The sequence below is a fragment of the Sminthopsis crassicaudata genome, chromosome 2, assembly GCF_048593235.1.
Source record: "Sminthopsis crassicaudata isolate SCR6 chromosome 2, ASM4859323v1, whole genome shotgun sequence".
Lineage (NCBI taxonomy): Eukaryota > Metazoa > Chordata > Mammalia > Dasyuromorphia > Dasyuridae > Sminthopsis > Sminthopsis crassicaudata.
Window position 1 is genome coordinate 133,740,843 of NC_133618.1, and position 13,385 is coordinate 133,754,227.

The 13,385-nt window shown below is 38.9% G+C and overlaps 2 protein-coding genes across 4 annotated transcripts in view; one reads left to right on the forward strand and one right to left on the reverse strand.

Moving 5' to 3' along the window:
* Window positions 1-308: 308 nt before the first annotated feature.
* TM2D2 (TM2 domain containing 2) lies at window positions 309-9,958 on the reverse strand. The gene is made up of 4 exons (XM_074287302.1): window positions 9,405-9,958; window positions 7,597-7,684; window positions 2,318-2,433; window positions 309-1,224 (listed from the first exon to the last, which is right to left on the reverse strand). The coding sequence occupies exons 1-4, from the start codon at window positions 9,635-9,637 to the stop codon at window positions 1,011-1,013; spliced, it is 651 nt and encodes a 216-aa protein (XP_074143403.1). The 5' UTR covers window positions 9,638-9,958; the 3' UTR covers window positions 309-1,010.
* An 11-nt stretch (window positions 9,959-9,969) lies between these two features.
* ADAM9 (ADAM metallopeptidase domain 9) overlaps window positions 9,970-13,385 on the forward strand; it is a 93,288-nt gene continuing 89,872 nt past the window's right edge. The window contains exon 1 of one of the 3 annotated variants that reach the window (XR_012486004.1): window positions 9,970-10,210. Coding sequence is in view for 2 of the 3 variants with exons in the window: in XM_074287300.1 (XP_074143401.1) it covers window positions 10,105-10,210 (106 nt within the window). In the remaining variant the exon portion in view is untranslated. The remainder of the gene's footprint in view (window positions 10,211-13,385) is intronic. The other 2 variants (XM_074287300.1, XM_074287299.1) reach the window with 2 other exon arrangements.

A 13,385-nucleotide genomic window follows, 5' to 3' on the forward strand; every position in this document is an offset into this window, starting at 1 on the left:
GGGGGGAATCTGCTTTGTTTTTTAATTTGCTTTTGTTTTGTTTTGTAGGCTAAGCACATTGCCTAGAACAGTTAGGTGCTTAATAAATACTTGTTGAATGGAAATCTTAGTGGAGAAACCTATTTTTCATTCCTAGTATGTGAAAATTCTTAATATATATAATCTCCCTAGTCATGAATTTTTATTTCAGTTATTTATAGAAAAGCCTTTTATACAAGAAGTAATTCTTCTTTATTTAGTCCAGAATTTTAGAGGGAAATCACTGCCAAGGGAAATGTCTGATCTCAGATACATCACTCAGACATCTCTTTAAAAAACAATATTTTAATGAAGTCATCAGTACATAGGAGACATCACCCTGGGGCATAATGGTGACAACCCTGAGGGCTATGCACAGAAGTTTGGCAATTCCTGGTTCTAATAATCCGATTGAACTAGAGGCTTCACTTTGTTTGTTCAAATGACAATATACCTGTATAGTTTCTCCATTTGGCCAAACATTTCATGGAACATAAGAATTAAGTCAGAGTTTCAGTCTTCATTAAAAGCTACTTCAATTTCCACCTTTTGCTGAAGACAGTTTTTTAATTGTCGATGTTACTTCAGGTATCTTGTAGTGGTGGGAGCATGACAGTCCTGGCACATTCTAAAAAAGTTCATTTTGTTCATGATATTTCAATACACATTCCAAAAGACCAAAGGCATCCTATTGTAGAGGGAAGTCATGCAAAAAGGTATAGAAATCCTCTTGCTGCTTATGTCTGAATAAGCAACTTATGCCTTCTTTTCTGTAGATAAAGTTGATTTTTTTCAGAGTATTTACCATTTCCAGACTGCAACTGGCTTTCACATCTAAAGTCCAATAACACTGCTCCAACAGATTCTAAAAGGGTAAAACATCAACTTAATCTGGGATGGTGGAAGAAATTGCAGTTTGTACAGACAAGGTCAGTAGAGAAAGGTCATTCGCTTTCCCATGCCACACCAACTCTCACCAAGTCTAGTTCTCTTTAGTAAACAGTACACCAATTGCTGCCATCACTAGGCATCAGTCTTCCAGTAATAAGCAAAATAAGGTCAACAAACCACCAGATTCCAAGTCCTCCAAGGGTCAGCAATTTCCCTACTGCTGTACCCGTATGTCCCAAACAGAAGCGATCAACTCCAAAACATCCCAGGAAGAAGGAGTAGAGCAAAGTGGTTATGAAATAGTGTCCAGTGTACCTAGAAAAAATTAAAAGAAATGCTTTTTACTAGATGAAAGTTAAAATATTTTCAGTCTAAATGAAATCACAGAAAGATAGTCTTATGCTATAATAAAATAATTAACTTTGGTTCCCTCTGGTGGAGGCCAGAGAAATTATCTATAAATTTAAAGAAAACTCTTCCCATTACAGTATTGTGAAATTATTAGTTCAGATAGTTACTGGCTTCTGTCAAATTGAAATGCATTGATAATTATGGATGCAGTTTAGAGCTTTTTGACAGTATTTATTCTAGGAAGGCTTGTCATGCCCTAGTCTAATTTCTCTAAGGCCTCTGAATTATTACAATTTTTCAGGTTACTCTGTGATAACAACTGCTACAAAATGTTCATTTACAAGGCCTTCTCTCCACAATACAATCCAATGTCACTACTGCCAGTAACTAACAGTTACTGAAACTGCTCTAATATTAAGCCATAAATAAATTCATTCACTATTTTGCTTTAGGTTGTAGGATGTTTAGATTCTGAGACTTATGCATATGTTTTCTATTTAAATATAAATAAACTTCAGTGCAGAGAATCCATCCTGCTTCTTTTTTAGCTTCCTTCTCTATTATAAGGACTGTCTGGATAGGATTTATGTTAGAAGGGGCCTTAGAAGTCAGCTACTACAGACCTTTCATTTTATAGCAGAAGAAAGGTTCAAAGAGGAAGAATGGTTAAAACTGTTACATAGGTCATAAACTCAGAGTTGGAAGGGACTTAAGAAATTGACCCTCTCATTTTATAAATGAGGAAGGAAACTGAAGCTCAGAAAGCAAAGGAACTTGCTCAAAGTCCCAGACATAAGCAAGCAGAAGTATTGAAGTCCTCTAACTTCAAATCCTGTGCTCCGTACTTCACTTAGTGGTAGAGCTGGGACTAATGCCTCTGATTCACCAATTCCTAGAGATCTTTTCGTCCTCTACTCTATTGGTCAAAGTTGAGTTATGTACTAAAAGAGCTATATTTAATTTTCAAAACTCAAGTTAATGGGAAGAGTTGGGCTAAGTTATGACACACTAAAAACAGAAGAACTCCAAACTAATCACCTTTTAAGGTAACACTCACTTTATACATGGTTTATTGTCTCGTAAGAAGGATCTAGAGCCGGCACATTCAATTCCATCCAGAGCGTAGCACTGTACTGAAGTGTGCTCCACATCATTGTAGGCTTGGCCACCAAACTATGGAACCAAAAATAACTTATTACTCTCACTGTATTAAGCTGCTAGATGCTAACTCACTCTCTAATTTCTGATAGATCTATCTTATGTGTCTTTTATTTTGTTTTGTTTTCAATTATTTAGCTTCCCAAAGTTGCCCAGGGAATTAAGTGTTAAATTCTTCAGTAATATACAGAAAGTACAAGAAACTACATAAATAAATGCTATTAATTTAATATAATGGTAAAATGATTAATATTTGAGATATCTATATTTTACATAAAGACAGAGGAGAAAATCATGGAAGAACAGAGCTGCATGGATCTCAAGGGATCATCTGATCCAATGCCATGTTTAAGCATATGAATTTGACATCAGTTGAACTGACAATATTTTTTCAGTTCTAGAAATTAATTTCAAGAAATATTTATAAAAGGACTTGATATATAGGTAGTAATGTGCTACATATTGCAGATACAAAGAAAAAACCAAAAGAGTTCCTTCTCTTCAGGGACTCATAGTCATTGGAAGTCATTAAACACATACAAAGTCTTGACCAAAGCTGGGAAAAAATGAGGATGGGGCCAACAATAAAAGCTAATCCTTATATAGCACTTACTACATGTCGGGCACTAGGCAAGCACTTTTCAATTACTATCTGATTTGATTCTCACAAAAACTCTGGAAGGTAAATGTTATTATTACTCCCATTTGAAAATTGAGGAAAACAAGTTAAAATGAGTTACTCTAGGTCTCACAGGTAGCAAATGTCTAAATCCAGATTTGTACTCAGGTTTTCCTGATTTCATGCCTAGCATCATCTAGCTACCTAACATCTGTAGAAACATAATCAAGGATATAGAATGAGAAAAAGATGTGTGGATTATAAAGAAAACTAACTCCACTAGATCAGGAACATTTTCAAGAAAATAATTGGTAGGCACTGGATGCGGCAAGCAAGTGGTGAACTGGGTAAGTGGTGAAGTGGATAGAGCATTGGGCTTAGAATTAAGAAGACTAATTTTCCTGAGTTCAAATCCAGTCTCAGACACTTACTAGCTTCATGACCTTATACAATTTACTTAAATGTTTGCCTCCTCATCTATAAAATGAGCTAGAGAAGTAAATATTGAAACCACATCAGTATCTTTGCCAAGAAAACACCAAAATGAGATAATAAAGAATCCTGCACAACTGAAATGATAGAACAACAAAGATGTAGCAAGCACTTAACACATAGAATAAAAATTTTTTTTATTTTAACATACAGGAAAAGACTTGATATTGATATGGAAATTATGCCTAAGTCAGCCTTTGTATACAGCAAGATCATTGTGATAGTTAAATTGACCATTAGTAAAAATGAAGGAGAATGAATAATAAGAAAAACATAAGATGTGTAATTGGAACACCTGAACTACCTAAAGAAGTAACTGAAAATAAAACATGGAAATAGACAACAGAAATGCCAGTGACATCAATCAAAACAACTTTATACAGAAATTTAAGTATTGTAAATTAATTGTCAAAACCAGAGGTCAAAAGATCTTCCCCAAAAGAGCTTTAGTCAGAAAATATTTGACTAATTATCAAAGAGAGAAATGTATGCCCAAGGCAAAATATACTTAGAATGAAAACTCATTTGCAAAATCTAAAGAAGAAAAGTTTTATAAATGAATTATAAGCAGTACTGTTTCCAAATAAGAGAAGCAATAGAAAGTAAAATCAGTTAAAAGGAAGCATGGCAAGGTCTCCAATTAAGTCAAATCATTTCAAGGACATTTCAGGATAAAAATGGAAAGTGATCTACAAATACAATAAAAATGAAAACTATCTCAAAAAAAGATAACAAACCATTTTCTCCATTGAGAGCAAGGGAATCACCACAGTTGGATTCTAACATCATAGTACAGAATGCACTTAAAGAAGAGGCAGGAATGTAATAAAAAGAACAATGATGAATTGTATAGAAAGAGGCAATTCAGGTTGGAGATAACACAATTGTGAGAGCAATTAGGGACTAAATGCAAGAAATCAGATGATCAAAGTTATCAAACATATAAGGAAAAACAAACTCAGATTTTATTAATCGCAATAAAAGTGACAGAGAATATCAAAAATTATTTACCTATATCCCCATTTTCCTATTAAAATTTTTATGGGAGAGATCTATATATGAATCAGGAGCATTTTTGATGACGCTATTATTAGGAACTAAGAACAGAAATCACATCTTTATTTCATACCTAATTGAATGACAAGAGAAAAAATATAAGACCCCCTTGTACTGTTGATTATTAAAAAGTATTTGCTTTGGAAGAACAAAATTATTTCATAACAACCCGGTGCCCATCCACACATCAAATCCATACAAGATTCAGTGAAAGATATAACAACAGAAATAATTTCATTCAACCACCTTCTCATAATAAAACTAAGCAAGGCACAAAAAAGGAAGATGTATGTTTTCCAAAATGCTAGCCATCATGTTAAAGAAGATCCAACAAACAGCTCAGGTCAAAGAGGAATTTCCCGGGGATGGTAAGGTCCTCCGGAGGCTTCTCTTTGTCATTGATATTGTGCTGACAAGTCCAAGAATATTCCAGAGGCACCTGGGTTAAATTTGTAATCATTCAAAATAGTTTGGCCTCTCTATTCATACAGGAAAGACAATTGGAATGAATGTCGTTTGCCCATATTTTCAACATGTAATTAGTTGGACAACCTTATAATGTGTGTGTGTGTGTGTGTGTGTGTGTGTGTGTAAAGACTATCTCTTATGTCTATGGTCTTATATGAAAGGCACTGGGGTACAGTAGAAAAAGCACTATACTTGGCAGTTAGGAAGGTCTAATCTTGGACACTTATTAGCTGCAGGTCCTGAGAAACTCACAACTTTTTTGGACCTCAGTTTCTTCATTTATAAAACAAGAGGGTTGGATTTGATCAGCACCAAGTAAGTTAACTTACATCTTTCTTGGGAAAGATAATGCAGAAGGACAATGAGTTGGGCCCAGACAACAGAAGAGTCAGTGCAGAAGCTGTGAGTTTTCTCTGAAAGCTAAAGCACATTTTTTAAAATACAAAAATCTAATGATGATGTTATATGGCAATGAGACATGGAATAAATACAACTACCTTAAAAGAATTAAAAATAAGTACCATAGGGGACAAGATAATAGAGAAAATTCAGATTGAGGGAAATAGATAGTAATCATAATTGTGAATGTGAAAGGGACCCATAAAATGTAAAAAAGTAGATGGCACAATGGTTTAGAAACTAGAATCCAATTATTAAAAAGAGAATGATATACCTACATTTTAATAATAATGGGCTGGAGCAGAATCTATTATGCTTTAACTAAAGTGAAAGAGGCAGGAGTAGCAATCATGATCTGAGATAAAGCAAAAATAGACCTAATTAAAATAGATAATTAGGGTTCTACATTTTACTAAAAGTCAGCATAGATAATGAAATAATATAAAAAAATTTTTATAGCAAGTTTCTCTGAGAAAGGCCTCATTTCTCATATAGATAGGGAAGTAAGCCAAATTTATAAACATAAGAGCCATAGATGGTAAAGGATATGAAGAAGCAGTTTTCAGAAAAGGAAATCAAAGCTCTGTATATAAAAATGTCTATTGACTTAGAGAAATGCAAATTAAAACAATTCTGAGGTACCATCTCATACCTACTAGAGATGATAAATGCTGGGGGGAATATGGAAAAAAGGTACACTAATAAACTATTGGTGGAGCTATAAAATGGTATAATCATTATAGAATGCAATTTGGAAATATATCCAAAGACATATCCTATAAAACTGTGCATATCTCTTGATCCAACATGGCAGTACTAATTCTGATCCCAAAGAAATCAAAGGAATAGGAAAAGGACCTATATATACAAAAGAATTTATAACAGCTCTTTGTGGTATCAAAGAACTGGAAATTAAGGGGATACCCGTCAATTGGGGAATGGTTTCAGAAAAGAAAACTTATAAGAACTAATGCAAAGTGTAATGAGTAAAATGGGAGATCATTGTAGACGGTAATAATAATAATGAAATCATAATCAATTGTAAAAGACTTAGCAACTCTGATCAATATAATGATCTAAGAAAATTCTGAAGGACTTACAATGAAAAATGCTATCTATCTCTAGGGAGATAAATGATCAACTCTGAGTACACATTGAAGCATACTTTTTTCTCTTAAAAAAAAAAGTACCACATAGATATCAATTGAGAAATGCATGTTGGGTGCAAGCAGATTGTAAATTATAAGTAATGAAGAATTAGGAAGAATAAAAGACATCAAAAAATTATGTCATATACAAAAAAAGAATAGGAAGAAAGAAGATAGAAGGACCAGCATGCTCCCACTGCTACTTTCTCACTGGAAAAAGCAAGGAAGGCTTCCAGGATGTTGGGTGACTCCTAAAGGGAATTTGTTGCAGGACGTGGATAAAAGTCACACAGGATGGACTGGCATGGTGGGCTCAGATCTGCACTGCTAGAAGGAACTCTCAAATACAATAGATTACAGACTCATCTGAGTATTGGGAAAAATTATCGAACTATTCAAGGGCTAATAATAGTACAAGTTCAAAAATAATACTCAAAGGGAAAAACATCTAATTGGTCAGATTATCCACTCTGAGTTTGAAGATCACAAGTATTTTTCAGAGGCTAATTTTCAGTGTGAATGATTTCTCTTCTATTGTCTTATCTGTCTTCTACTGTCTTATCTGGAGAGTAAAATAACTTTTCTTTGAGCTTTTGTAAAAGACATGTTCTGAATAATATCTGACAGTGGATTTGAAAAAAAAAAAATCAAAACATTTCTCTTGATTTCAAGAAGTGAAAGGCAGAGCCAAATCATAGTGAGGCTAGTTTTGATGTGTGGGCAGTTTTTGCTAAGAAACTATACTTCTTTTAATGGAGGTTAAATGTCTTGCTTCATTTTACTTACAGCCCTTGGATTTGGGAATGTGTTCTATAGTAATATTTACTATGATAAAATTCTGTTACAAAAAATAATTTGCATATTCTCTTGATTTCTTTTATAAGAGGATTTAAACTTCATTTTTTTCTTTGAAAAACAAGTTTTGAATGGAGGTGTCAGTCATTTGTGTGAGACTATTTAGAATATTCTATGTGGAACAGTTTATTAAAAACTCACCTTGACACACCCATAACCCATTTCGTGAGAGGCAGTTGAATTTCCAACATGATCCACAGGGTCATCACATTTTATAAATTCATCAGGCCTGTAAACCACCAGTAAAATGAACATTATTAACAGATATGTTTATCTTACATATTCCTTCAACCCAACTAGACAATGTAAATTTCCTCATTTTCCTCCAATCACAAACCTTTTTGTCATTTAGACTGATCAAAGAGGGATTAGATATGTACTTTCCAAAATGTTCTTTATGATCTGAGAGTAATGGACAAGGTGGCAGAACTTCAGCAAATTATAATGATCTTTCAGGATAGCTATTTGGGATTTTACTACTGATCATCAAAAAGCTCTGTGATAAACTGACCTTTGGAACTCTAAAATTGGAAGGAAGCTCATGCATGACATCATAGATCTAGAGTCAGAAGGGAGCTCTAATTTTACAGATGAGGAACAGAGGTCCAAGGTTTCAAAGACCTGTGCAAGGTCATACAGGTGGTCACTGTCATCAGTAAGATTTGGCTCCAAGTCTTCCAAACACTCTCCACAACAACCTCAATAAGTGATGATCCAGCCTCTGCTTTAAGAACGACAAGGAACCTACTAACTCTAGAAGCTACTGAGTCCATTTTGGACAGTTCTAATTATAGTTTGCAATTAATTAAATTAAAAATTATTATTAAATTAAAGACTCCAAATTCTGCTTGAATTGAACAAATGACAACCTTTCAAATGTTTAAAGGCAACAAGCTTATCCCTCAATTACTCTTTTTTCTTTGCAAAGAATGAAGCACACTTTCCTTCAAACTTTGATGAATAAGGAAAAACATTACTTTGCAGCAGAAGGATTTAATAAATTCATTTTGGGATCGCAGAATTCCTAAATTACTCTTTACCATGTCACACATTCTCAGTCTTGCAACCAATCCTCCTGCGTGGCTCTGAAGCCTCCATCAGTCCCAATTGCTTTCTTCGGGATAAGGGCTGGTCGGTTAATTTTTCTGGGCAATCAGGTGGAATATCACATAGAGCACACGGGACTCGTGGAGTGGGAGACTGTTCTCGGACATGTTAGTGTGACAACGATCTCGGTGATATGGATTTGCGGGTTTTATTTTGCCTCATCGGCATTTTTTCACTAGCGCGGTGTGCTGGATGGAAACTCCTGTGTTGTACTAGACCTCGTCATCAGTGGCTGTGGCTCCCAACATTCATCTAATCACTCTTCTGGTGATGGGCTTTTCTGCCGTCAGCCAGACTGGCTCGGACAGAATCTCCAGCTCCTCCTCTTGCAAGTACTCAAAACCTGTCAAATTTGAACCCTTCCCAGAACCCAGGGTGGCTCCTGTGCCAGGAGAATGGGTAGGGGAGCAATGGAAGAGAGAACTAGAAGTTTTAGGGCTGGGGGAGGGGAGGTTAAAAAAAGAACAGAATCCAAGATTCTACTTTATGACCCCTGTGGGTAAGGACTTCTTCGCTAAGTTCAATACTAGGCACCTAATACCAGGCTGACTCATGATAAGTCCTAGAGGAAGTGAGTGATTGGACTTTCACAAGAGTCAACCCTCCACGCCAGATCCTCACCTGGCCCTGCAGACTATACGATGCACCAAGCCCCCAGTGCAAGGAGCCCCACTACCTACTGCCGATAACCCCTCCTTCACCTGCCCTTCAGTGCCCGGGGCAGGAAGCAGGTGGGGTCGGTCACCCTCCTCCCCGACAGCCGCAGGAGGACCAGCAGGGTCCTGCGCATCCTTTTCCAGCCCGCGCTCGCGCCCTCGCCTCCCGGAGCCTGGGCCGCTTACAGAAAGGAGCACAGCACGACTGGGGAGCGGGGATCTGTGTACGCCAGCATCTGCGCCTCTGGGCCCTCGAGGCGGGCCGAGCCCGCGGATCCGGTGGCCATGGCCTCGGGCTCGGCCGTGGTGTTGTAAGACAAGCTCCGCGACACGCAGTGCAGCAGCAACAAGTTTCCCAGCAGCAGCGCCGCTTGGCCGCACAGTAGCAGGTAGCTCACCGGAAAACCCCCCAACACCATCCTCCCGGGGGCGCGTCGCCGTCCCTCGGCCGGGGTTAAAAATCCAGGCCCCGGCACAGCTGAACTGGAACCCTCGGCCTAGGCCGCCTCACTGCAGCTGGTCGGCGCCGTACGACCCCGCCTTTTGCTGCGAGCGGGCCAATGGAAGCCCTCATTCGGTGCCCTCTCGCCCCACCTCCACCTTCCGGAGGTGGAGCCTGGTGATGGACACTCCCTCATTGGCCCTGGAGGAGTCTCACGTGAAAAGGAAAAGCGGAGAATGGGAGGGGAGGGAAAACGTTCAGGGTATGGGGCGTGGCCTGCTAACTGGGCGGGGCGTTTTATTCCCGGCTCTGTCCCACTGGGGCTTGGGGACCAGGATTTGCGTGCGCGTGCGCGCGCTGGCTCTAGCGCTCCGGGCCGGTTCTGGAATGATGGAGGTAGCGGAGGCGACGAAGCAGTGAGCCGAGCCCGCGGAAAGAACCTGCATGGATTCGTCCTCCACGGGACGCCGCGGGAGGCGGCGGCTGCTGCGGCTGCTGGGCCTGCTGCTGCTGGCCTGTCTGCGGCCAGCGCTGGGAGCGGCGCAGGCAGGTGCGTGGCCTCCGGCCCCTCGGGGCTCTGGCTCGGTCCTCTTTTTCTCTGAGGGGCAGGGGGCGCGGCGCGCTCTCGAGCCCGGGGAAGCGCGGCGTTTGGGCGGGCCTTGGGGTCTCTGGGCCGGGGCCGTCCAGCCCGGTCTCCTCCCTTCATCCTCTGACGGTAACCCTCCCTTTGCCCCGGGCTCTCGCTCTCTTTCCCCGGGCTTCCACCCCCTGTACGCCAGGCTCCTATCCCGCTTTTCCCCACTCCTCTGAACCCCAAACTTCCCTCCCCCCCCCCGGGCTCCCACCGCTCTACCTCGGGTTCCTCCCATCGCTTTACTGGGCGCTTTACCCTGGGCTTCCACGTCTTTGTATCCGGGATCTCTCCGACTTTACCCCAGACTTGCACTCCTCTGTGTTCTGGCCCCCTCCACTTTAGCCCAGACTTCCATTTCTCCGTACGCGGATCCCCGGACCCCTCAGCTTTACTCCGGGCTTTTGTCCCTCTGTACCCCGGGCTGCCCCCACCCTTTACCTGGCACTTGACCCCAGGCTTTCATTTCTCTGTACTCGGGCAGCTCCCACCCGTTTAGCCGGGGCTATCCCCCCTCTCTCCTTACCCTCGGATTCTACCTCCTAGGGTACCCTGGGCTACTCCGGGCTGCCGCCTTTCTGTGTCCCGGACTCCCCCACCCCGCTTAACCCCAGGTTTTCATTCCTATGTACTGAAGGCTTACTCCTTTACCGGGCTCTTTCTCCTGCGCTCCCCCATCCCCTTCTCCCCTCTGTGCCCCGGACTCCTCCCCCTTTACTTATGCCTCCCCTTCCCCCCTTTACCCAGGATCCCGTCTTTCTTTTTATACCTCCAGCGCCCCTCCTTTCCACCTTGTATTCTTTCCACCCCCCCCCTCCACCTCCTCCCTATCCCTTCTAGTCCTGATCTCACATCATCATAACTTTCAAGGTCAAACTCCAAAGTCTGTGACTTGAGCATAAAACTATGTCTGGAAATCAGGAGACTCCCCCTCCCCCCCTCGCCTGACTGGGGTTAGTTTCGGAAGCAGAGTTCTGAGGATAAAGTTGGTTCTGAGAGCTTCTGGAACTATAGGTGGTCTTGGAGGTGGGATCGCCGTACAAATTTATTATGTAGGATGTTGGACACACTGGAGTATAAAATAGTACTATGTACTGGACCAGGTATAACTTACTTGACTGTCCTTTGGCCTTAGTGTTTTTCTTTGGATTTTAAGTGTCCAGTTTCTGTAGTTTAGCAATCTTTTTTTCTCCCATAAATTGACTTTTGTCTTAGTTTGGGATCAGTCACCACAGAGTTAGTCATTGCCCGTCATACCTTGGCTTTTTCCTGGAAAAAACTCTAACGCTTTAGTTATTGCATCAAATTCCTTAGATGCGTGGAGGAAAGTGCGACCTGGGTTTTTTTTTTTTTTTTTTTTTTTTTTTTTTTTTTTTTTTTTTTTATTATAAACAATATGATGGAATGTATTTGTTGCCTTGGGATTTTTATTAGGTGGTGATAGGAGCTATCAACGCAGAACCACTGATCTTAGGGAAACTCATAACTTGTGCTTTTTTTAATCCCAATTGAATGATTCTTTCTTTAAAAAAAAAAAAAAAGCTGAATTTAGTACAGGTTAGAAATTTTGGATCCCTAAATATTCGAGTTTTCTTTCAATTAAGCAGAAAGTCATCAATTCATTTCTTATTGTCCCTTTCTGATACTTCACATGTAGATGGTAAGGTGGATAGAGTACTGGGCCAAGAGTTATGAAGATCTAATTCAAATCTGGTTTAAGACTTATTAGCTGTTTGTTCTGGGCAAATGACTTCAACCTCTGTTTGCCTCAGTCTCCTCCTCTGTAAAATGAAGTTATAATATTGGGGACATTGTGAGTAAAATTTGATATTTGTAAAGTTGTTTACCACAGTGCTTTGGTGCATAATAGGCACTATATAAATGTTTATTTCCTTCCTTTTCTCTCTTATTTTAAAGATGAGCAAATTGAGGTTTAGAGAAATTAAACAATCTTTTGTTAGGGTTATAAACCTAATTTAAAATCTGAGTTGGGATTTGAACATAAATTTTCCTGATTCTGAATTTAGCTAGTGTTCTATCTCTGTAGACCAGCACTTCAAGATGGGTTTAAGACAAGAGAGCAAAGAATTCTTACTAGTAATTTATATTTGATTCTAGAAGTCATAGAGAGTTGCTAATGACTCTCAGTTACTTAGAAGGATGAGAATATCCTCATCAAAAGTAAGGAATTTGGGAAGAAAAGTGGATTTTCACAGAAAATAAATATTGAACATGTTGAATTTCAAGTAGTAGAAACTTCTCTTTAATTTGTAATCTTCACTTTTTGTGGCCAGTCTTCTTATCAGTTATGGTTAGCTCATGTTACAATGTACTACTTATAATTTCAAAATTCTTTTGTAACCAATTTTTGGGGTTTATTATAGTGCAATGTTATCTATAATTTTGCCCAAGCCATTACAGACTATACCTTTTTCTAATATTTTCAATAGCCTTATAATAATAATAGCATTTATTTAGCATATTAAGATTTGCAAAAGACTTCATATATGTTTTCTTATTTGATCCTTACAAGCACCTTGTGAGATAGGTGCAATAATAGAACATTATCTATTTTATGATATGGTTTCCTTGGGTAATTACTTCCCAAGAGTCACAAAGCTATTAAATAATAAATAGTAAATCTCAAAGTCAAGATTTGAACCCTGGTCTTCTTGATTCCAACTCTTATGTTATTTTGTCAGTAAATTCACTTTTGTAATGGGAGGGTGGGGGTAACTTTGAAAAAAATTTAAATATATATTATTAGAATAAGGGATCTGGAAGAGAGATGTTTAAAAAAACTTAAAATAATTGTGTGATTTTCTTTTTTTGTGTGATAAATAGTATCTTTTGATTATTTTTTTAATGATACACTATAGAAGAACACATTCATTTTGATGTAATTGTAACTGTGACATAACTTAATTTCAAAATGGGAATAGCCACAACAGAAGGAATAAAAGGCTGACAAGAGCATGCTTATTTTTAAGTGTTTGATTGTGAAAAAGCTATCTTTATTGAGTAATTCATGGTCTGCATAAATTTTGTAGAAATTAGCTGTAGTTCAAACTTGAAAAGGAAAGCTATGTGGATT